The sequence below is a fragment of the Oncorhynchus nerka genome, linkage group LG15, assembly GCF_034236695.1.
Source record: "Oncorhynchus nerka isolate Pitt River linkage group LG15, Oner_Uvic_2.0, whole genome shotgun sequence".
Taxonomy (NCBI): Eukaryota; Metazoa; Chordata; class Actinopteri; order Salmoniformes; family Salmonidae; genus Oncorhynchus; species Oncorhynchus nerka.
Genome location: NC_088410.1, coordinates 66,828,599 through 66,854,952, shown reverse-complemented (window position 1 = coordinate 66,854,952; position 26,354 = coordinate 66,828,599). Strand labels below are relative to the sequence as shown.

Here is a 26,354-nt window from a genome sequence, read left to right as displayed (position 1 = left end):
AAGCGAGCAGTAGCTTACTTCCTCGATCGACGGAATCACGGACGAGAAACTGAAGGGAAGACACGAACAAGAAAACTCACGAAACAAGAAATAATCCACACGTTTGCAAGACGAGGTAAGTCAACGGAAAATGACTTTCGGTCATTCGGCCAATTGAGGAAATATATTTTTGTAACTTTTTTCGGTTTTGTTGCGTTTTGCAACCTAGTTTGATAAGTTTTTCAGGGTTGATTATTGAATGCTTAAATAGCCTTTATACTTTTTACTAGTAGTTGAGCTTGCGCGAATAGCGTACTAGTATTTCGAGTACTAGCCTACAACTGTAATGTTATCTGTTGTTTATGGCGGGCACTGACATGCGCCACATTCCAGATTTTAAAAAATTGCACAGTAACCTACAGTTTTATGACGTGCAAGAGACGAATGAATCCTTCAAGAGAACGTTGGCCTTGACGAATACTTCAAATGTTTCTAAACTGTAAACGCCGGGGTCTTTTTATGAACAGACTGCCATATAAATCCAGACTTTTCTCAATTACGAGACATCAAGAAACTATTATTTTCTATTTGTAGAAAAGAGTGATGATACTGTACATAATAGCCTACCTTGCTTCCAAAGCGCTCTGGGGTTTCTCAAGATCACGACACGTTGAATTGACGTCTGTGCCCAGTGAGAAGGCATTGATGGAGAAACCGTTTTAAAGGCATCCACTTATCAACACTGTTCAGTTCATTTCCCAATTACTTTACATTTCATGACCAATTCTGCATGTTTGTTGTTGGCTAATAACTGTGTTGAAAAGAAAGGTACTTGACTGTGAAACGTTGGTCCCCGGGGGCCCTTTTGTATGCAGGTTTGCTTGCTAAGGGAATCCCCCTTTCATGTTGCATTGCATTGTGAGTCACCACTGGGCCCAATCACAATGCCTACTGGAGTTGGTGAAGCACATTCACATCCAACTAACAGTGCAAAGATGAAACAAGAAGAAGACATGATCTCTGCACACCCAGCTGTTGGCCAACTTGAACTGATCAGATGATGATGTTGAAGACACTGATCTCATTCTTCTCAAAAGGAAGTGTGTGTGTGTGTGCGTGTGTGTGTTCCGGCGCATAGAGTAAATTGACTCTTTAATATCTTATTCCATTGTGTCCCACTATAAAGACTGGACTGATCATAGTGTTGCAGCCTCCATCACAGAGGGTGATCAGCTTTATCCATACGCTTCACTTTCATTGCCTGGAGTGTAGCCCATTGTGTGAGTGTGCGTGTGTGTTTATTTGCGCTGCTCAACAATCAGAAGATCATACCCCAACTGGAACATTGTTCAGCTCACTAGCTGCATGGCTTTGGCTGTGACTGCACTGGAGATGTTATGTCATAGATTAACAGGCTGAATAGTGGTCACTTTGAATGGCCCCATTAGAGTTTGAGTTATGAGTCTGTGTAAGAAGGCCTGTAGTCATTATCGCTCGCTCTCCGTTCATCCATCTCTCCCTCTCTCCCTTCATCTCGGTCTCTCTGTTAGATCATAAGTATTTGTTCTTGCCCGTTGGTTTGGTGACAGACTTCAACTTTATAGGATAAATTGCACTATAGATGGTGACACAAAAGGTGGACGGGGACATATATATATTTTTATCAGGTCAGATGAACACTCCAAACAGCCTACCAGACCGCTCTGAGGCGTCCGCATGGTCCTAAAGCACACCCTGGCTTCGTTTTGGATCACATTTTAATGATAAAAGTAGAGGGGGGGGGGGACAAATGCAATTTCAGAATGTGGGGGGACATGTCCCAAGTGAAAATTGTACAGTTCACTACTGGCCCAGTAGCCTTGAGTTACGAAGGAGGAGATTAGAGTCCAGGTCCTCTACAGTCTACTACAGGTCATGTCTCCTGCAGAGTCTACTAGAAGTGGTCTGCTGTGAAAGAAATAACCATGACTGCCATAGATCGTATGAGCCTGTTCCAGGACTGCTGTCTCACTAGTGTGTGTGTGTGTGTCGGAGGGGTTCTTTAAGCTTACACTTGTGTGACGGTCTCTCAGCTATAATAAGTGTTTGTCTCTGTGTATGGTGTGTGTGCTTGCATGTCTACTAGCATGAGTCTACCGTTGTTGCGTTGTTTGATCTCCACAGGGTGATGATGCAATGATGCTTCACTTCCCTGTCCAGATCTGTATTCTCTACATAAAAGTTTGGACTAACTGTGTTAGTCACACTCCACCCACACATGCGCTCACACACGCACGCACACACGCACGCACGCACGCAAGCAGACACACTATTAGTGTTCGGTTTAAAGCTGGAATCCACATTAGGTGAAACAGCGCCAATGGTCGCCCCAGGCGCATTTGTTACTGTTTTTGTTTTGTTTATGGAAGGAGGGTAGGAGCATCCAGCATATTGGTAAAACAAAAATGGAATATAAACTCTGTTTTACCACATGTGCAATGATGTCCAACGGGGAAGAACTGTCTTCGTTGTGACATGGCAGTTTCACTGCTAATGAGTCCAGCTTTAAGACCCACGTGATTTGATAGGATGTGTGATGCTTGTTTCGTTGTGTGCTGTAATAGAATCATCTACAGCCTTGTAAATACACCTGGCTACCCATGGCTGACTAGTAACTAACACGTTTCCAGTCTGCCCTAGTCATTTACCAAAAAGCTCTGTAACAGTTTGCCAGGCTAAAGATGGCCAGTGTACTGTAGCACAGCTGTGTGCTGTCAGTCAGCTGTCTGTGAGTCAGAAGGGGATGATGTGTGAATGCATGACTGCATTGGGACAATATGCATATGTTTATTCAACACAGTTGCTGTGATTCACTAGATTGTCATACGATAAACAAACAAAGTGTTTGGAGAGGGAGGTGGACAGTGGACACAGGCGATGGGAGAGGAGGAAGAAAGAAAGCGATATGGAAAGGAGTATGAGCTCACAGCCAGCCTCATTGCTACCACATACAGAGAGAGAGAGAGAATCGGGCTGGTGGACAAGATTATAGTGCTGAGCGATTAACCAAAATATCAGTTCTTTTTAGTTTTTGAAACAACTAATTGACCAACCTATTTGAATTCCATTTAGTTCGTTTTTGTTAATGTGAGCTCAATGTGCACACTGCGCTTATCTTTTCTGGAGATAAATTAGATCATGCCAGAACTGTGTGATGTTGTAGTTTCCAACAGGCCAATGTTTTACATAGTTTAGCGCAGAAAACATGATAATTAACTACAATGACCATAATCCATTTTATGTCTACTTGTACGGTTTATTTTACTCCTGCTACGTAAAGAGACAGAAGGAAGTGCGGTCAAGAGGATACATAGCAGAGCAGTTTACACACGCTCACCCATCACTCACATGCTACTGATGTACAGAGCAGTTTACACACGCTCACCCATCACTCACATGCTACTGATGTACAGAGCAGTTTACACACGCTCACCCATCACTCACATGCTACTGATGTACAGAGCAGTTTACACACGCTCACCCATCACTCACATGCTACTGATGTACAGAGCAGTTTACACACGATGTACAGAGCAGTTTACACCCATCACTCACATGCTACTGATGTACAGAGCAGTTTACACACGCTCACCCATCACTCACATGCTACTGATGTACAGAGCAGTTTACACACGCTCACCATGCTATCACTCACATGCTACTGATGTACAGAGCCGTTTACACACGCACACCATCACTCACATGCTACTGATGTACAGAGCAGTTTACACACTGATGTACAGAGCCGTTTACACCCATCACTCACATGCTACTGATGTACAGAGCAGTTTACACACGCTCACCCATCACTCACATGCTACTGATGTACAGAGCAGTTTACACACGCTCACCCATCACTCACATGCTACTGATGTACAGAGCAGTTTACACACGCTCACCCATCACTCACATGCTACTGATGTACAGAGCAGTTTACACACGCTCACCCATCACTCACATGCTACTGATGTACAGAGCAGTTTACACACGCTCACCCATCACTCACATGCTACTGATGTACAGAGCAGTTTACACACGCTCACCCATCACTCACATGCTACTGATGTACAGAGCAGTTTACACACGCTCACCCATCACTCACATGCTACTGATGTACAGAGCCGTTTACACACGCTCACCCATCACTCACATGCTACTGATGTACAGAGCCGTTTACACACGCTCACCCATCACTCACATGCTACTGATGTACAGAGCAGTTTCTTCGTGAGGTATCTCTACCTGAAAATACATGATCTAAGTGATTGCTGGTAGGTTTTCAGCAGTCATAAAAGTACACTTTATTTACTTTGAAGAACTACTAAAATAGTGATTTTTGTCAGACCGCATAGACCGCAGGTGTATAGAGATGATGACTTGGAATGAAATAATAAAGTCAGCAAATAAAACAAATGTAATATACACAACAACTGAAATATTTTATTAAAATAAAGTAATGTCAATAAGTGATGGTTAATAAGTGATAAGCAGTAATGGTCACTACCATCATGGGACTTTTATTCATTATTTTATTCTGTGTTGTTGCAGCATTCAATCCACATAATGCATAGAGCATTTCATGTTTTAAAAAATGATCGGGCCTTCTGAGTGGCACAGCGGTCTAAGGCACTGCATCACAGTGCTAGAGGTGTCACTACAGACCTGGGTTTGATCCCAGGCTGTATCATAACTGGCCGTGATCGGGAGTCCTATAGGGCGGTGCACAATTGGCCCAGTGTCGTCCAGGTTAGGGGAGGGTTTTTACTTGGCTCATCGCGCTCTAGTGACTCCTTGTGGCAGGCCGGGCACCTGCAGGTTGACCTTGGTCGTCAGTTGAACGGTGTTTCCTTCCGATACATTGGTGCGGCTGGCACCAATCTCTGATTGCCTGGTAACACTCACACACACACACACACACACACACACACACACACACACAGTTTATTATTGATCAACACCCGGAATCATCACAGCTCAAAGCTTGAACACATCGACTCCTGCTTTAATACATGCCGAATGTCATTCCTCTGTCTGTCATTTTTCTGTCCTCTCTTACTTTTTCTCTTTTTCTTTCCTTGTTTTTGCCATCATTTCTTTGTCTTCTGACATATTTTTGACGTGTCTGGGTGGTGGTGTAAAGCTGGGGAACAGAAACACAGGAATGTTGTTGAGGAGCCCTCTTTAGACTTTGGACTTGTTGAGACTTGCTCCCTCCCAGGATGCAGGGAAATACCTTCAGTACCAGAGCTACAGTACACTCCGAGAGAATCACAGAGATCACACACACACATTCTTCAACACCTGCTACTATCATTTCACACCATACACACATTCTCACTGACAAAATTATAAACGAAGCTGTTCTTGACAGAAGTGCTTAAATGCCATGTTTTCTGTGTTCCTATTGTAGGCTATGTGTGTGTGTGTTGGTTTGGATTAGGGTTCTTCTAATGTGAGATTGAACCATCAGAGTTTAAGTTGAACCTTTGGTTTACAGTGTCAGTAAGGTTAAAGTCACATGTGGATGTGAGATATGTGAGAAGGGCGTTGACTCAGCTCCGTTTCTCATTAGTAGGTTTAGGCCTATGTCACAGAAAGAGTTTCTGTTTGTTAAGGTGACTCAGAATATCTTTATTTCTCATACACACCCATACTCTCACTCACTCACTCACTCACTCATGCACACTCACTCACCCACGCACACACACACACACACGCACTCCCACATACGCACTCACACACACACAAATATACTCACTCACATAAATAGTGGCTGGTTGCACCTTAATTGGGGAGGACGGGCTCATAGTGATGGCTGGAATGGAATTAATGGAATGGTATCAAACACATAAGAGCAAATACATAGTTTTACCTTCGCTAAGAACACAAAATCTACTTAAGATTTTCCAATCCTAGATAAAGCAAATACATTTTCTTTCCATAGTTGAGTTAAATGAACTGTTATTCACTATTAACCATTTATAACTTGTTAACTGTTATAACATAGAACCATTACTGTAAAATGAATAGCTCTATGTGTTTGATGCCATTCCATTGACTCCATTCCAGACATTACTATGTGCCGTCCTCCCCTCACCAGCCTCCTGTAATATACACACATATGGATACATACAGTACCAGTCAAAAGGTTGGACACACCTACTCATTCAAGGGTTGTTCTTTATTTTTGATTATTTTCTACATTGCAGAATAATAGTGAATAGATCAAACTTTGAAATATCACATATGGAATCATGTAGTAACCAAAAGAGTGTTCAACAAATCAAATATATTTTATATTTGAGATTCTTCAAAGTAGCCACCCTTTGCCTTGATGACAGCTTTGTACACTCTTGGCATTCTCTCAACCAGCTTCACCTGGAATGCTTTTCCAACTGTCTTGAAGGAGTTCCCACATATCCTCAGCACTTGTTGGCTATTTTTCTTTCACTCTGCGGTCCAACTCATCCCAAACCATCTCAATTGGGTTGAGGTCAGATGATTGTGGAGGCCAGGTCATATGATGCAGCACTCCATCACTCTACTTGGTCAAATAGCCCTTACACAGCCTGGAGGTGTGTTGGGTCATTGTCCTGTTGAAAAACAAATGATAGTCCCACTAAGCGCAAACCAGATGGGATGGCGTATCTCTGTAGAATGCTCTGATAGCCATGCTGGTTAAGTGTGCTATTAGAATTCTAAATAAATCACTGACGGTGTCACCAGCAAAGCACCCCCAACCATCACACCTCCTCCTCCATGCTTCACAGTGGGAACCACACATGAGGTGATCATCCATTCACCTACTCTGTGTCTCACAGAGACACGATAGTTGGAACAAAAATCTCCAATTTGGTCTCATCAGACCAAAGGACAGATCTCCACCGGTGTCCATTGCTCGTGTTTCTTGACCCAAGCAAGTCTCTTCTTATTGATGGCCTTGAGTAGTGGTTTCTATGCAGCAATTTGACCATGAAGGCCTGATTCACGCAGTCTCGTTTGAACAGTTGATGTTGAGATGTGTCTGTTACTTGAACTCTGTGATGCATTTATTTGTGCTGCAATTTCTGAGGCTGGTAACTCTAACTCTGTGGCGGTCCTCATGAGATCCAGTTTCACCATAGCGCTTGATGGTTTTTGCAACTGCACTTGAAGAAACTATCAAAGTTCTTGAAACTTTCCAGATTTTATGACCTTCATGTCTTAAAGTAATGATGGACTGTCATTTTCCTTTGCTTATTTTAGCTTGCCATCATATGAACTTGGTCTTTTATAACGACACAAGGCGAGACCCAGATGTAGACACGGGAGGCAGATGGTTTAAGCTCTGATATTTATTATAATCCAAGGAGTAGGCAAAAGGCAGGTCGGGGACAGGCAAGAGTTCACAACCAGGTCAGAGTCCAAAACGATACAGGGCAGCAGGCAGGCTCGAGGTCAAGGGCAGGCAGAATGGTCAGGCAGGCGGGCTCAGAGCCAGGACAGGCAAGGGTCAGAACCATGAGGACGAGAAAAACAGACTGGAATAAAACAGGAGCTAGGAGAAAAAACGCTGGTTGACTTGACAAACAAGACAAATTGGCACAGACAGACAGAAAACACAGGTATAAATATACAGGGAATAATGGGGAAGATGGGCGACACCTGGGGGGGTGGAGACAAGCACAAGGACGGTTGAAACGGATCAGGTTGTGACACTTTTACCAAATAGGGCTATATTCTGTATACCACCCCTACCTTGTCAAAACACAATTGATTAGCTCAAACGCATTAAGAAGGAAAGAAATTCCACAAATGAACTTTTATCAAAGCACACCACATGAAGCTGGTTGAGAGAATGCCAAGAATGTGCAAAGCTGTCATCAAGGCAAAGGGTGGCTACTTTGAAGAATCTCAAATATAAAATATATTTAGATTTGTTTAACACTTTATTTGGTAACTACATGATTCTATATGTGTTATTTCATAGTTTTGATGTCTTCACTATTATTCTACAATGTAGAAAATTGTAAAATAAACCAAAACCCTCAAATGAGTAGGTGTGTCCAAACTTTTGACTCATGAAACAATGAATGAAACAATTATCCACATTAGTAGCATGTGACTGATGCTGGTGGATGTGTGTGTTTGCATGCGCGTGCCTGCGTGCGTGTGTGCATACCCCTCATAACAGATGGTGATGTTACTGAATCATGGCTGTCATGTGCGTGTGAACAGGAGGCTGAGTGACGGACATGTCACTGCAAATATGTTGCCGTGGTTACATTCTGCTTGGCCATGTCTTTGAACAGGTGGCCCAGTGACACATCACCATGGCGCCCTTCTTGCGGATTGCCTTCAACTCCTACGACCTGGGTGTGCTGTCTCCACTGGCCCCTTCTGATCCCCCCTTCTGTGCCATCAAGATGAAGGAGGCCCTCACCACCGGTGATAATCTGACTATTACTGTAGTTATTACTGTGTTATAGTAGGACTATTTCAGTCCCATTGTCCCATAGAATCACATTGTAACCTGTAACCAGTGTGGTACAGATGTGCACATTTTTTGATTGTTACACAAGAGTATGAAAAATCAGTCTCTTATCTTTTTAACCTTTATCTAACCTTTCTCTCTCCTTCCCCCTCTTTCCCTCTCTCCTTCCTTTTCTCCAGAGCGTGGTAAGACCCTGGTTCAGAGGAAGCCCACCATGTTCCCAGCCTGGAAGGCCAGCTTCGACGCCCATATCTACGAGGGGCGTGTCCTGCAGGTGCTGCTGATGAAGTCTGCCGAGGAGCCATTGGCCGAGGTCACAGTGGGCGTGTCCGTCCTCGCCGAGCGCTGCAAAAAGGGCAACGGCCGTGCTGAATTTTGGGTAGGAGGTCTGCAGTCGGATTCTCTACCTTCCTGCCTGAATTATGTGTCTAATTTACAGATTATTGTGTGTGTTCAGGTGGACCTGCAGCCCTCAGGGAAGGTGATGATGGCAGTGCAGTTCTTCTTGGAGGGAGCAACTGATACAGGTGAGAGTTAGGAGACAAAGCCCACCTCTCTTCTTCTCATCCTCCACTTTTCCCTTCCTACCTGGCCTGTTTTGAATGTATCTTTTATGTGATGTTTGTCACACTGAAGGCTTCTGTCTGTTCCCTTGGTTCTCATCTGTTCACTGCACTTACTTCTTGAATACAGACAGAGCAGACAGCACAGCACACACATTCTTGCAGTCATGTACAGGTCTTGTATATGAATTCCGGTTTTCTAAACATAGTTCTCTATTCTTGGCTTTCCTATATAAGGTTTTGCCTGTTTTCTCATACTAACAGTGGACGAAGCACTCCAAATGTTGTCCCTACTGTTCCTAACGCTACATTCATGTTTCTAAATTGTAGCGCTCCACTGACGCTTCTCTCCCTGTCACCCATAGAGGGCAAGCTGCCCACGAAGGAGGAGGAAGGGGGGCCCACCATAAACCGCAGGCGAGGAGCCATCAAACAGGCCAAGATCCACGAGGTCAAATGTCACGAGTTCATCGCCACCTTCTTCAGACAGCCCACCTTCTGCTCCGTCTGCAGAGAGTTTGTCTGGTCAGTTATTCAGTCTGTCCAGCCATCTGGCTCTTTTACTCCTAGCTCTATTATCTGTTTGCTTGTTGCTAACAGAAGTGATTCAATATTTACAAGTTTTATTATCGGTTCCATTCATCTAATTTAAGTGGCAACGTCTTGGTCGGTCTACTTCATGCTGAGAGACTGAGTGGGGAGATAAGATTAGACAATGTCTTAGTAATCTCCTCCTATCTATCTAACTTTAGACTTAGGTTTGGTGGCTAAGGAAGTGGGTCAGAAATCCTGCATTGTGTGGAAATACCAGCACAACATTTAGTAGTGTATTTGCAAAATCAGCACCACTTCCACTGCTTTGTCATTTATTTTCAAGTGCTGTAGTGTGTTGTGTTCTACTAGAATAGGTGGTGTCTGTAGAGACGGTGACAGTCTCCGTTTGCTGCTGTATAAACAGTGCTCAACTGTCAGCTGATTTTGGTCACAACCTCAATTATTGGCAACCTTGATAAAGATTAGCAAAAAATACTGTACACTCTTAGAAAAAAGGGTTCCAAACGAGTTCTTGTCTCCATAGGAGAACCCCTTTTGGTTCCAAGTAGAACCCTTTTGGGTTTCATGTGGAACCCTATGTGGAAAGGGTTCTATGTAGAAACCAAAAGGGCACTTCAAATGGTTCACTCTTTTACAGTAGGTTGTAGACAGCACCTTTTTTTCTGTATAAAATCAACAGCATACAAATACTGAGCTATATTGTATGCTCAAACAATACTAATACAACTGCTCTGTGAAAAAGATGGCTATCAAAATGATTGGCACCCCTGTTTTCAATACTTTGTGCACCCTCCCCTAGCAAAAATAGCGGCACTTAGCCTTGTTCTATAATGTTTTATGGGATTGAAGAACACATTGGGAGGGATGTTAGACCATTCCTCCATACAGCATCTTTCCAGATCCTTGATATTCTTCGGTCTGCGCATATGGACTGCCCAACAAGGCCCCATGACCAGTGGAAGCAAAACAGCCTCGTGTGGAAGCAGAACAGCCCCATAACATCAATATACCATATTTTACAGTAGGCATGCGGTTATTTTCTGCATCTGCATCCTTCTTTCAAGGCCAAACCCACCACTGGTGTGTGTGGCCAAAGAGCTCTATTTGTGTCTCATCTGACCATAGCACCTGGTTCTAATCCAAGTGCCAATGCCGTTTACCAAACTCTAGGCGTTTACATTTGTTGGTTTCTCTCAATAAAGGCTTTTCTATGGCAACCCTTCCAAATAGTCTATTGGCATGGAGGTGGCGTCTAATTCTAGATTTGGAGACTTGGCAACCCCAGGATGTGACCAAGTTCTGTAATTCTCCAACTGTTGCCATTGCTCTTTTCTTTGCCTCCCAAACCATCTTCCTTACTGTGCGTGGGGACGAGATACACGTGGGTCCACTTCCAGGCAAGTTAACCACTGTTTCAGTGGTTATAAACTTCTTCATTGCTTCCCTAATAGTGGTAAGCTGTATATATCTTTTTTTTTTCAGTCTGTTTTTTTGTACACATTGCCTGTTTTATGAAAGTCAAAAACCATTTGTCTCTTTTCATTAGCGAGTTCTTTGCCTATCCCCATGGTGATGGGTGACAAATGGACCAACTCCTTTAACCCCAGTGAAACAGGAAGCCCTGAAAGGCCACAATACAGTTCCTTAATAAAGCAGAAATGAACTTAAAACAAAGCTGAATGTTAATGCAGATTCAATTTTGTTAGATTGTATTCATAAGAATCGTTAGGGCTGCCAATTCTGCCAAGTATCTTTTTTAGATTTTATTTTATGACTAAAAAAAGTTTTTTCTCCGAGCAATTGTATTAGTATGAAATAATATAATTTCCCCATATTTTTTTGCATACAAAATAGCTCAGTATTTATGTTCTTTATTTTATACAGTCTTCTTTGCTCGTCTTTATCAAGGGTGCCAATCATTTTGGTCGTGAGTGTACAGTATGTACTCCATTCTCACTTGATCTCCTTTCATCATCAGCACAACACCTAATCATTAGGTGATCATCTTCACTGGCCCTCCATAATCTCTCACTCCTATACCTTTGTATTCTACAGGGGCCTCAACAAGCAAGGCTACAAGTGCAGACGTAAGTGTACAATAACATGGACTGCTCTGCTATACAAACCAATGCACACAACATCATAGATACACATTATAAACACTGTAGTTATGAACACTCCCACACTGCAGGGCAGACTATACAGCACTACCAGTGACTTTCATATCTGCCTGTATGAACGGTGCTCACCTGCCATCAATATACTCCATATCCCTTCTCTCCCAGAATGCAATGCAGCCATCCACAAGAAATGCATCGACAAGATCATTGGCAGGTGTACGGGCACGGCCGCCAACAGCCGGGACACTGTGGTACGTTGGGACTACTTATTCATTCATTGATTAGGACATTTCCTTATTTACTTGTCCTGTGTCAGTCCAACGTGGAGTTTTCTCCCTCTCCCTGCAACCGTGAGTGTGAGTGTCATTCCAGTTTATCTATTCTGTTTAGTTAGGCATATACATGTTATACACTGATTATACAAAACGTTAACTACACCTGCTCTCTCCATGACATAGACTGACCAGGTGAAAGCTATGATTCCTTATTGATGTCACTTGGTAAATCTATTTCAGTGTAGATGAAAGGGAGAAGACAGGTTAAAGATGGATTTTTAAGCCTTGAGACAGTTGAGACATGGATTGCGTATGTGTGCCATTCAGAGAGTGAATGGGAAAAAATAAAGAAATGTAAGTCCCTTTGAATGGGGTATGGTTGTAATCAAATTTTAATCAATCAGTATTTATGAAGCCCTTTTTACATCAGCCGATGTCACAAAGAGCTATACAGACACCCAGCTTAAACCCCAAGCAGCAGCAATGCAGGTGTAGAAGCACGGTGGTTAGGAAAAACTCCCTAGAAAGGTCAGAACCTAGGAAGAAACCTAGAGAGGAACCAGGATCTGAGGGGTGGCCAGTCCTCTTGTGGCTGTGCCGGGTGGAGATTATAACAGAACATGGCCAAGATTTTCTGTTCATAGATGACCAGCATGGTCAAATAATAATAATCACAGTGGTTGTAGAGGGCGCAACAGGTCAGCACCTCAGTGGTAAATATCAGTTGGCTTTTCATAGCCGATCATTCAGAGTTAGAGACAGCAGGTGTGGCAGAGGAGAGAGTCCAAAACAGAAGGTCCGGGACAAGGTAGCACGTCCGGTGAACAGGTCAGGGTTCCATAACCGCAGGCAGAACAGTTGAAACTGGAGCAGCAGCATGACCAGGTGGACTGGGACAGCAAGGAGTCATCATGCCAGGTAGATCTGAGGCATGGTCCTAGGGCTCAGGTCCTCTGAGAGGAGAGAGAGAATTAGAGGGAGCATACTTAAATTTACACAGGACACCGGATAAGACATGAGAAATACTCAAGATATAACAGACTAATCCTAGCCCCCCGACACATACACTATTGCAGCATAAATACTGGAGGCTGAGACAGGAGGGGTCGGTGCCAGGTGCACAGGTTTGTGTCAAGAACTGCAATGCGGCTGGGGTTTTCATGCTCGACATTTTCCTGTGTGTATCAAGAATGGTCCACCACCTAAAGGACATCCAGCCAACATCCCTTTGGAATGCTTTCGACACCATGAGGGTGTTCAGAGGGCGAAAGGGGGATGCAACTCAATATTAGGGAGGTGTTCCTAATGTTTGGTATACTCAGTGTATATGACTATGGCCAGTTACTGTGTCTTGTAAAAGACTCACGTATGGCCTTGTGTCAATTGAGAAGTCAGTAGTTCTCAATGATCTCCTCAGGGACCCCCAGCCGTTCCAGAGTTAGCACACCTGATTCAATTTGTTAATAAACACAATAATAAAATCTATGGATTTTTTACAATATGATATGGCTATTACACCAAAATAAATAAATAAACTCTCTGGTTCTACAAATAATCTTTGAGATTGAGAAAGGTTCTTTGTAGAACCTTTCTCCATAAAAAAATGGTTCTATATAGCCCCAAAAAGGGTTGTAACCATAGCGGGGTTTCCTAAACTCGGTCCTGGGCCCCCCCCCCTTGGTGCACTTTTAGTTTTCTGCCCTCGCATTACACAGCCTATTCAAATAATCAAAGCTTGATGATTAGTTAATTATTTGAATCAGCTGTGTAGTGCACAGGCAAAAACAAAAATGTGCACCAAGGGGGGGCCCAGGACCGAGTTTAGGAAACCCTGTTTTATAGAACATTAGGAAAGGGTTCTTTATAGCTCCATAGAGATTATATTTAGAAACTTAAACATGGTTTTTATAGAACCTTCAACAAAAGGTTCCATATAGCACCAAAATGTGTTCCGCTATGGTTACAGCCAAATAACCCTTATTTGGAACTATATAGAAACATTTGTTTTTAGTGTGTAGCTGTGATGCCATTAGCTGTCGAAGTGTCAAAGGGTCAGAGTCCAAACTAGCAGGCATCAATCAGACCTGCAACCAATCGGATGAGGTCCCCTCACATTCCAGTCAATATTAATCAATAGAGTGGACAAAAGAGCACAGATAACTGAGCTTAGTTACATTCAAAAGTGAGGGATTCTGCATTCACTCACACCTGAGGAGTGGTGAGAAGGGGCATGTTCTGAGTGAGAGAGGGGCTTAAATAAGGCCATCTGTAGACTAGAGATAGAGCAGGAGAGGAGACCAAGAGAAAGTGTGTCTGTCAGTCTGTGGCCTTCTAAGGAACCCCACGGACACTACTACAGGAAGCATCACACCACGGGATGCAAAACAAAAGGAGAGGGGGAGAGAGCATGGCAGGAGAGAGAGAGACAGAGGGAGAGAGAGGAGGAGAAATGGGGATGATGAGACAGGTGCGCAGGGCCATGAGGTACCCTCCCAGGCGGGTGTTTTGCCCCCAGTTGGTACCGATGGATCTGGGTGTTGATGAGTTGTGTGTGTGTCCGTCACAGTTCCAGAAGGAGCGCTTTAAGATTGACATGCCACACCGCTTCAAGAACCACAACTACATGAGTCCTACCTTCTGTGACCACTGTGGCAGTCTGCTGTGGGGCCTGGTCAAACAGGGCCTCAAGTGTGAAGGTAGGGAGCTGTGTGTGTGCTGTGTCTGTTGTGTTTGTGTTGTCATTGTATTTACCTATACAGTATACTGTAACTCTTTCTATTCTCTTGTAGATTGTGGCATGAATGTGCATCATAAGTGTCAGGATAAAGTGGCCAACCTTTGTGGAATCAACCAGAAACTACTAGCTGAAGCACTTACTCAAGTCAGCCAGGTAAGTGAGTGAGTTTGTCGTGTGTATGTGCAAGCGTGCAGGCATGTGGTCTGTGTGTCCCGTGTATGTGGACGTACGTTCTTGCAAGCGATTGCAGCAAAAGCAGTCATCTCGCTGTGATGTTCTCAGATGGATTTAGAGCTCTCAACATGTAAAAATACAAAATCATTTTGTGGAATTAAACAAGACCACTTTCTCTTGGTTTACAGACAGACAAAATCAATGTGTGCTTAAAGCTGAAGTTGCAATGAGTCAGCAGGCATTTGAATGGCGTCTCTGCGTTGCTCAGAGGACGATGGACAGAAAATGCGCCGTCGTCAGTTATATGAAATGGTGCCAATTTTGTACTGTCACTAAGTATGATCATATTTATTTTACAGTTATAAGAAAGGTGAAATATTATAGTAAGTCATTTAGAATTAGATTGTTAGTATATTTAGAAATTATTTCAATCATTTCAAGCACTATTCCCCTACTTTTTTTCAATAGGAAAAAAATCATACATGATTTTTCATATTTTTATCATGTTTGTACTGTGTACTTGAGCTTGCATTCTCAAAAGTGACTGCACATCACCGATGTATACATTTTTTTATCAGAAAGGTGAGATTTTAATCTTTCTGGTAGTATTAGAATTGTTTGTATTTATTATCAATCCCCGTTAGCTGCTGCCAAGGCAGTAGCTACTCTTCCTGGGGTCCAGCAACATTAGGGCAGTTATACATTCTAAAAACATTACAATAAATTCACAACAGATTTCACAACATATTACGTGTGTGCCCTCAGGCCTCTACTCTACTACTACTTATCTATAACACAAAATCTATGTGTAAGTGTGTGTATATTGCGTATGTTATCATTTGTATGCATGTGTCTATGTTTGTGTTGCTTCAGAGTCCCTGCTGTTCCATAAGGTGTACTTTTATCTGTTTTTTTATCTGATTTTACTGCTGGCATGAGTTACTTTATGTGGAATAGAGTTCCATGTCGTCATGGCTCTATGTAATACTGTGCACCTTCCATTGTCTGTTCTGGACTTGGGGACTGTGAAGAGACCTCTGGTGGCATGTCTTGTGGGGTATGCATGGGTGTCTGAGCTGTGTGCCAGTGGTTTAAACAGATAGCTTGGTGCATTCAACATGTCAATACCACTCACAAATACAAGTAGTAAGGAAGTAATTCTCTCCTCCACTTTGAGCCAGGAGAGATTGACATGCATATTATTAATGTTAGCTCTATGTGTACATCCAAAGGCCAGCCATGCTGCCCTGTTCTGAGCCAAATGCAATGAACCTAAAGTCACTCTTTGTTGCACCTGACCACACGACTGAACAGTAGTCCAAGTGTGACAAAACTAGGGCTTGTAGGACCTGCCTTGCTGATAGTGCTGTTAAGAAGGCAGAGTAGCGCTTTATTATGGACAGACTTATCCCCATCTTAGCTACTGTTGGATCAATATGTTTTGACCATGACAGTTTACAATCCAGGGTTACTCCAAGCAGTTTAGTCACCTCAACTTGCTCAGTTTCCACATTATTCATTACAAGATTTAGTTGAGGTTTAGGGTTTAGTGAATGATTTGTCCCAAATACAATGCCTTTAGTTAGTACAGATTGAAAAAAGTAACGGGCCTAGACAGCTGCCCTGGGGAATTCCTGATTCCCCTGGATTATGTTGGAGAGGTTTCCATTAAAGAACACCCTCTGTGATCAGTTAGACAGGTAACTCTTTATCCACAATATAGCAGGGGGTGTAAAGCCATAACATATACGTTATGGCTTGCTTAAAGCCCCCCCCCCCCTCAGTCCGGCTTAAAATTTACTCTTGAGAGTTGAAATAGTAGAATGCACAAGGTGCAATTTCGAAATTGGTTAGCGCATCATCAGTTCCTCTTGTCATGTTAGTCATTGCATACCATAAGAGAGCTATTACTTGTCAGAAATGTCCAGATCAAGTTTGGTACAGCAAATTGGCCCGTGTTACCTAGTGTTGATTTTTCAGTGTAACATTTCTAGTGTTGATTCAGGAGTTGTTGTCTAGTGGACGTGTTGGGGTTGAGATTTGGGTTAGTGGGGTTGGGGTTGGTGGTGATGGCCCTTTCCCTGCCGGTGTAGGAAGTGGCCCCTTTTCCAGCACAGGTTGCAGCGGCGTGTTGAGATACAGTCTGAGGTGGGATGGATGTCTTTACAGATCTTACAGATGATGGCTGTGCAGGTTGCGGCCAGATGGCCCAGTTGGCCGCAGTTCCTGCATAGTTTGGGCATGCTGTAGTAGTGGACGGAGCACCTGTTGTTCACAAGTGTGATGGTGCTGGGGAGGTGTTGGACTCCGCCCACTCCATTTGACTCCCTTCGTACATCAGCTGATATCTCAAAGTGCTGTACAGAAACCCAGCCTAAAACCCCAAACAGCAAGCAATGCAGGTGTAGAAGCACGGTGGCTAGGAAAAACTCCCTAGAAAGGCCAAAACCTAGGAAGAAACCTAGAGAGGAACCAGGCGATGAGGGGTGGGCCAGTCCTCTTCTGGCTGTGCCAGGTGGAGATTATAACAGAACATGGCCAAGATGTTCAAATGTTCATAAATGACCAGCATGGTCAAATAATAATAATCACAGGCAGAACAGTTGAAACTGGAGCAGCAGCACGGCCAGGTGGACTGGGGACAGCAAGGAGTCATCATGCCAGGTAGTCCTGAGGCATGGTCATAGGGCTCAGGATCTCCGAGAGAGAGAAAGAAAGAGAGAATTAGAGAGAGCATACTTAAATTCACACAGGACACCGGATAAGACAGGAGAAGTACTCCAGATATAACAAATTGACCCTAGCCCCCCAACACATAAACTACTGTAGCATAAATACTGGAGGCTGAGACAGGAGGGGTCAGGAGACACTGTGGCCCCATCCGATGATACCCCCGGACAGGGCCAAACAGGAAGGATATAACCCCACCCACTTTGCCAAAGCACAGCCCCCACACCACTAGAGGGATATCTTCAACCACCAACTTACCATCCTGAGACACGGCCGAGTATAGCCCACAAAGATCTCCGCCACGGCACAACCCAAGGGGGGGCGCCAACCCAGACAGGAAGATCACATCAGTGACTCAACCCACACAAGTGGGTTGAGTCACTCAACTTCATCCATCCAACTTCAACCCACTCAACTTCATCCATAAGCCCTTCAGGTGTCGGGTGGACTGTGGAATGGGGTATCAGGTCGGGCCGCGGTCAAGCCACTGTTACCTTTCCTTCTTCCCCAGTCCTTCCGGGGTGTTGAGTGGTCATGGACTAGGGGAACAGCACCAGCCGCGGTAAAGCCACTGTTCGAAAGAAAATCAAAAACAAGCGAGACAGACAGGAAAAGATGGTAGAGAGAGGGATACAACCCCAGGACATCCCCACCACACAGGGATGGGCATAATAAAGAGAAACCAGAGCTGTAACTAGTTACATTTTAGGTTCATTTATTTGGTTATTTCAAAATTCATTACATGTTAAAATGTTAAATCAAATTCCAAATAATAAACAATTCAAACAACAATCTGAGGAGCAAGCAGCCATGGAAGGGTGCCCGAGACCCAGAGGTCAATTATGTCACTCCCCTGTGGTCCGCTCGCTCCTGGTGAAGGTCTGGTGTTTGGTCCCTTCTGGATTGGTGCTGGGACTGGTGCTGGATCTGCAGAGGGGAGGAATGACAACCTGAAGAGCAAGCAGGCACACAAGGGAGCCCTAAATCCAGGGGTCAGTGATGGCATTTGCCTGTTGTCCGATCGCTCTGGGTGAAGGTCTGATGTTTAGCTCTCCCCTCCTCCCTCTTGTGGTGGTGGCTGGTTCCTGGTTGTGGGCTGGTGCCGTTTCTGTGAGCGTGATAGTGGGAGGTAGGGATAGAGAGACATGGAGAGAGAGAGAAGTAGAGATTGTGTCCATCGGCTGGCTTGGAAAGTTGACCGTTTCCATCAGACTTCACTCGCATAGAAAAGTTGGATGGAAACATGGTTAGTGTTGATTTAAGACTGAAGAATTTGCTGTGTGGATATGTCAGTGGTGAAAAGGAAAGTGTTTTTATTTGCTTCTCCCTCTCATCACCCTTTTGTAAACATTTTCTCTCTCCCTCTGTCGCCTGTATGTTTTTCAGAAATCCTCCTCTCGGCGCTCAGACCCAACCCTACCTGACCCAGATATTGGGGTCTATGAGGAAGTCATTAGGAACTCCATTGGTGGTCTGGATGGTCAGTGTGTGTTTGATTTTATGAACATATTTGATGATGATGTGTGATGTTAAATTCACTGAAATCAAGTTGGTGTAAATTGTTTGAAAACAAATATGTTTGTATATTTACCCTTACAGAAAAACACGATTTAACATGTGAAAACGTGTTTTTGGAATACTCCACATGATCACTTGTGAAATTTGTGTGTTTTTTCCATAAGGGTAATGTTAATTATAATAAGGATGATGATAATGACGATTGGGATGATGACTTTATAATGACCTGTGTGGGTTCCCCAGACGGGCCCTCCTATGCCAGGCTGTGGGAGGGCTCAAGCCCTCACCCCCCATCTCGCCTCACCCACCTGACACGCATCAACGTAGACAACTTTGTTTTTCACAAGGTCCTGGGCAAGGGCAGCTTTGGCAAGGTAAGCCTGGTACAGCAGACAGTCAGGATCCTAGAGCAGCACAGTTCACATACTGGACACCAGTAGACACAACAGACTTTATGGGAGGATATTACCACCAATATAATATTTAAATCAGGTTCACCCCTCTTCTTTTGTTTTCTCTTCGTCTTCTTCTCTTCTTTCCTTTATTCTGTTCTTTTCCTCTCATTTTATTCCCCTTACTGTCCCCCACCCTTCACTCCCCAGGTCCTGCTGGCAGAGTTGAAAGGTCAGGGGGAGTGGTTTGCGGTGAAGGCTCTGAAGAAAGACGTGGTTCTGATGGATGATGATGTGGAGTGTACCATGGTGGAGAAGAGAGTCCTGGCCCTGGCCTGGGACAACCCCTTCCTCACACACCTCTACTCCACCTTCCAGTCCAAGGTACGGACTCTAGCCCTACACACACTCCTTGGTCCTCTTACTGTGTGTCAATCTGGCTATTACAGCAACATATAGCAATGTGATGTGCTGAAGAGAAGCAAAAACACAACAGAAAGATTAGCCGTTGTTTTTTTCTGATTAGCATTAGCAAAAAGATAAGTGTCTACAAAAGCTGTCTCCAATAAGAAGTGATATAAACGCATAACAAACTCGATTTCATAGCTTATTACACTGCTACTGTACTGGGGACTATACATTACGTGTTATGATGCCTGACGTTGAGCGTGTTGTCCACAGGAACACTTGTTCTTTGTCATGGAGTATCTGAATGGAGGAGACCTGATGTTCCATATTCAGGAGAAGGGACGCTTTGACCTCTACAGGGCAACGTGAGTTTCACCTGTCAGAAACACTGATAGTGTATAGATTCAGATAGTTTGAGTGAGGTCAAACACAGAGGAGGTACAGAGTCTCGTGTCTGTTGAGCTCTTCTGAGTGTGTATCTGAAACTGGATGTTAAACTAACTGGTGCTCAGTTTGGGATTATGGAGATGTTCAGTCCTCGGGAGCCTGTATAGCCTCTGTGCTCAGGACAGGTGAGATGAGGAGGCATTCACTTCGACACGGTTGCCAACGATACCTGATCCAGCATGGGCTAGACAGTTTCAGAGAGAGAGAGATATTCACCCTCTCGCTGTATTAATCATTAACCAATTGTGCGTGTGTATGTTTGCACACCACACAAGCTGGCATCGCAGAATGGAGTCTTGGTTTGGTTTCTTGGACAGATTGGTAAAATGCTGAGTTTCCAATGAGTTTCACTATCTCAGAACATAATGAACATGTTTATCTATTCACTGACTGACCCTAACCTCTTAACCCAGTGGCACAGACACAGTGGGCCATGACTAAATCACACTTAAGACATTACAGTAAATACACACTGTTTCTTACAGAGTTGCCTCTTCACCATTTGGCATGTATTGTGCGGTTCCCTCAGACACAGTGTGTGTGCGTGTGTGTGCGTGCGTGTGTGTGTGTGTGTGTGTGTGTGTGCACGCGTGCGAGTCTACATGCATATGTATCACTGGCTACTTTAATAAATGGATCACTAGTCACTTTATACAATGCACTCTAAATAATGCCACTTTAATAATGTTTACATATCTTACATGACTCATATCACATGTAAACTCAGTAAAAAAAGAAACGTCCTCTCACTGTCAACTGCATTTATTTTCAGCAAACTTAACATGTTCATACAAATATTTACACATAACAAGATTCAACAACTGAGACATAAACTGAACAAGTTCCACAGACATGTGACTAACAGAAATGGAATAATGTGTCCCTGAACAAAGCGGGTGTCAAAATCAAAAGTAACAGTCAGTATCTGGTGTGGCCACCAGCTGCATTAAGTACTACAGTGCATCTCCTCCTCATGGAACACCAGATTTGCCAGTTCTTGCTGTGAGATGTTACCCCACTCTTCCACCAAGGCACCTGGAAGTTCCAAGACATTTCTGGGGGGAATGGCCCTAGTCCTTACCCTCCGTTCCAACAGGTCCCAGACCTGCTCAATGGAATCTTCACTGAATGTCAGAACACTGACATTCCTGTCTTGCAGGAAATCACCCACAGAACGAGCAGTATGGCTGGTGGCATTGTCATGCTGGAGGGTCATGTCAGGATGAGCCTGCAGGAAGGGTACCACATGAGGGAGGAGGATGTCTTCCCTGTAACGCACAGCGTTGAGATTGCCTGCAACGACAACAAGCTCAGTCCGATGATGCTGTGACACGCCGCCCCAGACCATGACGGACCCTCCACCTTCAAATCGATCCCGCTCCAGAGTACAGGCCTCGGTGTAACGCTCATTCCTTCGACGATAAACGCGAATCCGACCATCACCCCTGATGAGACAGACAAAACCACGACTCGTCTGTGAAGAGCACTTCTTGCCAGTCCTGTCTGGTTCAGCGAGGGTCGGTTTGTGCCCATAGGCGACGTTGTTGCCGGTGATGTCTGGTGAGGACCTGCCTTACAACAGGCCTACAAGCCCTCAGTCCAGCCTCTCTCAGCTTATTGCAGACTGTTTGAGCACTGATGGAGGGATTGTGTGTTACTGGTGTAACTCGGGCAGTTGTTGTTGCCATCCTGTACCTGTTCCGCAGGTGTGATGTTCAGATGTACCAATCCTGTGCAGGTGTTGTTACACGTGGTCTGCCACTGCGAGGACGATCAGCTGTCCATCCTGTCTCCCTGTAGCGCTGTCTTAGGCGTCTCACAGTACAGACATTGGAATTTATTGCTCTGGCCACATCTGCAGTCCTCATGCCTCCTTGCAGCATGCCTAAGGCACGTTCCCGCAGATGAGCAGGGACCCTGGGCATCTTTCTTTTGGTGTTTTTCAGAGTCAGTAGAAAGGCCTCTTTATTGTCCTAAGTTTTCATAACTGTGACCTTAATTGCCTACCGTCTGTAAGCAGTTAGTGTCTTAACGACCGTTCCACAGGTGCATGTTCATTAATTATTTATGGTTCATTGAACAAGCATGGGAAATGGTGTTTAACCCCTTTACAATGAAGATCTGTGAGGTTATTTGAATTTTTACAAATGATCTTTGAAAGACAGGGTCCTGAAAAAGGGACGTTTCTTTTTTTGCTGAGTTTATATACTGTATTTTATACCATCTACTGCACCTTGCCTATGCCGCTTGGCCATCTCTCATCCATATTCTTACATGTACATATTCTCATTCACCCCTAGATTTGTGTGTATTAGGTAGTTGTTGGGGAATCGCTACAGTCGCATTAATATCTGCTAACCATGTGTATGTGACAAATAAAGTTGGATTTGATTTGATTTAGTATACTATGGTATAAATACTATAGTATTCACTGTTGTGTTTTTTAAGACTTTATTGTAGTATTCACTGTATTTTTTTGTGTTTTTAATATCCAATCTTTAAAAATCGAGCTGCTGTCACGCCCTGACCTTAGATATCTCTGTTTTCTATATATTTTGGTTAGGTCAGGGTGTGACGAGGGTGGGTACTCTAGGTTTTTGTATGTCTAGGGTTTTTGTATGTCTATGTTGGCCTGATATGTTTCCCATTCTGAGACAGCTGTTTATCGTTGTCTCTGATTGGGGATCATATTTAGGCAGGCCTTTTTCCCACTTTCTGGTGTGGGATCTGTTCTATGTTTAGTTGCCTGTCTGCATTATTCGTATAGCTTCATGTTTCGTTTGTGCTTGTTTGTTTTGTTTTGCTGAGTTTCGGTTTTATTAAAGACATGTGGAACTCATCTTTATAACGAACGTGACAGCTCTACTACAGTATGCTGGGAAATCTGAAAATGATGAGCATGGTTTTGATGGGAATGTTTTACTCTCCACAAAGTAAAACTGACTCAATCACAATCTCACACTCAACACTTGTTATTAACACCAACACTGTTTTTTTTTTTTTTTAACCACTAGTGTTAATTTCACTCTTAGAGTTAATGTAACTCCTGAATCAACACTAGAATGTTACACTGAAAAATCAACACTAAGTAACACTGGCCAATTTGCTGTGTACTTGTTAGTGATTGTGAGTGTTGAGTGAGAGTCAAGGAAGAAACCTGTCTGCACAAAATCCACTTCCTGTCAATCAATCAGTCTCTTAATCCTAATCTCTCCATCCATATCAAGGCCCAATCAGTTCCCCCACCCCAGAGGTGAAAAGAAAAGCAGGTCAGAGATAGGCTAATCCTTTAGCTGTGGCTAGGCTGGGGCCACTGGGCCAAGAGCATCTCTCAGGTTTCATTCATCCTTACAGTATGCAGCCATTGTTCAGCTGCCTCCTCTGTGTACCACTCATTACAAATGCCATCTTCAGTAATGCAGCTAGCTACACACTGGACTGGAGTCCTCAGGGACAGACAGCATTGTTCAGGGGCCAACTCAATAGGGAGATGGATAGATAGAGTAGTACTCTGCTGCCAGCTAGCTGGACCTCTAGACTGTGTAGTGATGTTTATTTATTTTTCCTCCCTCCTTTCTTCTCTCCCTCCCTCCAGGTTCTACTCTGCTGAGATCATCTGTGGCCTTCAGTTTCTGCACTCCAAAGGGATCATTTACAGGTAAGTCACCAACGCCATCATCGGCACTCTAATGTACACTCACTAACCACTCACTCAATCACATTACCATACAGATAAAAGAGAATGGCCAGAGCCCCTCCACCAAGGATTGATATAGTGATAGTGTCACATTGTGGGACAGTGAGTATGTGATGTATTAGCTGTCATAACTCTAGTCACACTCTCACCCTTTCCCCTCCACACCTATCTTTCCTCCTACTCTCCCTCACTTGTTTTGTCTCTCTGCCCTCAGAGACCTGAAGTTGGACAATGTGATGTTGGATCATAGTGGTCACGTAAAGATAGCAGACTTTGGCATGTGTAAGGAGAACGTGTTTGGGGAGAACCAGGCTACAACCTTCTGTGGGACTCCTGACTACATCGCTCCAGAGGTATGGAACACAGACATATACATGGATGCATCATCTCAAACGACACCCTATTCCTTATTTAGTACCCTGCTTTTGACCAGAGCCAGAGTAGTGCACTTAATAGGGAATAGGGTATTATTTGAAAAACTATCACTGTGAGGGTCTCACTATGATGATATCACTCACTGTGTCTTCCTGTCACTTTTAGATCCTGCTGGGTCAGAAGTACTCCTTCTCTGTGGACTGGTGGTCATTTGGAGTGCTGCTATACGAGATGCTGATTGGCCAGTCCCCCTTCCATGGTGATGATGAGGACGAGCTGTTTGAGTCTATCCGTACAGACACGCCCCACTACCCTCGCTGGATCACCAAGGAGGCCAAGGACCTGATGGAGAGGGTCTGTATGCCCCCCCCATACAGTGTCCCAATTCTGCCGCTGAGTTTGTTTCTCTCCTCCTTCGTGTGTTTTTATCCCTTTCTCACTGTGTTTCTCTCCTCCGCCCCTGCAGCTGTTTGAGAGAGACTCCACTCGCAGGCTAGGCATCGTGGGTAACATCCGTGTTCACCCCTTCTTCAAAACCATCAGCTGGTCTGCCCTCGAGAAAAGGGAGGTGGAACCCCCCTTCAGACCCAAAGTGGTACGGTCTAGACATGAGGTTTTATAGTGACGATATAGGACAGTTGTAATAGGCCTACCACAATATAACATATTTGGGGTAGTTTCAAAGGGGAGAAGAGGCTGTCACTGACAGCCATTCGTGTATCAAGTCAAAGATCTACAGTAATTCAACTACTGAATGCTCTGTAGAAATCCGGCATTTGCTGTTTATTATTTGATTCATCACTTACTGTCTCCATCTATCATGTATCCTCTCTTCTGATTGGCATATCTCTTCTGCCAATCACAGAAAGCCCCAAATGACTGCAGCAACTTTGACAGGGAGTTCCTCAGTGAGAAGCCCCGCCTCTCCCATGGTGACAAGAACTTCATGGATTCCATGGACCAATCAGCTTTCGCCGGCTTCTCCTTCATCAACCCAGAGATGGAGCACCTCTTGGAAAAGTGACGGAGGGGTCTCTCAGCCAATCCCCATGCTCTTAGTTCTCAGTGACATCACTGGGGTCATAGGGGAAAGGTGAAGCCAGGATTACATTACTACTGTTTTAGGGTCACTTTGTCAAGGTGTCCTCATTCATGTGATCAAACCTTCAACTTGAGTGAGCTGTTCTACGTTCAGTATTTGTGACTGTAATAGAAACACAAGTTTCCTCTTCGGGTACTTACTTAGTGAAATGATAAGAGTTAAACTTATACAGGAATTGGCCTCTGTTGTACAGATAGGTGTTATTGTGTGCATGCTAGAGTGTCCAGGTGTACTAGGGGCCTTATATTTTAATGGTCGTGTGTGTGTGTGTGTGTGTGTGTGTGTGAGGAAATGTAAATGTCAATGCAGAGGGTTTTGTGTGAATGAGCTGTTTGCATGCATAAAGACCTCATACCAACACCAACCACCTCTCAATCTCAACAACCTCTGAATGTGTGTCACGTACTCTTGAAAGATTAACTGAATCAAAGTTCAGTTTGTCACTGCATGAGGAGCCCTTGCATCTACTAGCCAAGTACGAGGGAGTTGTGGTCTGTGTTTGCCATAACAAGACCAAGTTCAGACTGAGCAACTACAGGTATCCCTGCCATTCCATGTAGCGTCATCTGGGACAGGGACAGATTTGGTGTAAGTGAATAAGTGCTTATTGTGTATGATGCTATATGAATGTCTTTATTTGAGTGGTACTTAGTGAGATTATGTATATAGATCTATATGTATATTGATGTTGCGTATATTATTGGTGCGCTAAGGATTAGCTTTTTTTACTGTCTCCATTTTACATCTTAATAAAAAATCATCAACTCCCA

General features: G+C 44.0%; 1 protein-coding gene across 1 annotated transcript; it reads left to right on the top strand.

Moving 5' to 3' along the window:
* Positions 1 to 26,354, top strand: prkcda (protein kinase C, delta a). Its single transcript, XM_029683280.2, has 18 exons — positions 1 to 115; positions 8,310 to 8,445; positions 8,671 to 8,870; positions 8,949 to 9,018; positions 9,420 to 9,579; positions 11,665 to 11,696; positions 11,895 to 11,980; positions 14,571 to 14,700; positions 14,794 to 14,894; positions 19,032 to 19,125; positions 19,407 to 19,537; positions 19,766 to 19,939; positions 20,237 to 20,328; positions 24,006 to 24,068; positions 24,322 to 24,460; positions 24,648 to 24,836; positions 24,949 to 25,077; positions 25,348 to 26,354. The coding sequence occupies exons 2-18, from the start codon at positions 8,331 to 8,333 to the stop codon at positions 25,504 to 25,506; spliced, it is 2,064 nt and encodes a 687-aa protein (XP_029539140.1). The 5' UTR covers positions 1 to 115; positions 8,310 to 8,330; the 3' UTR covers positions 25,507 to 26,354.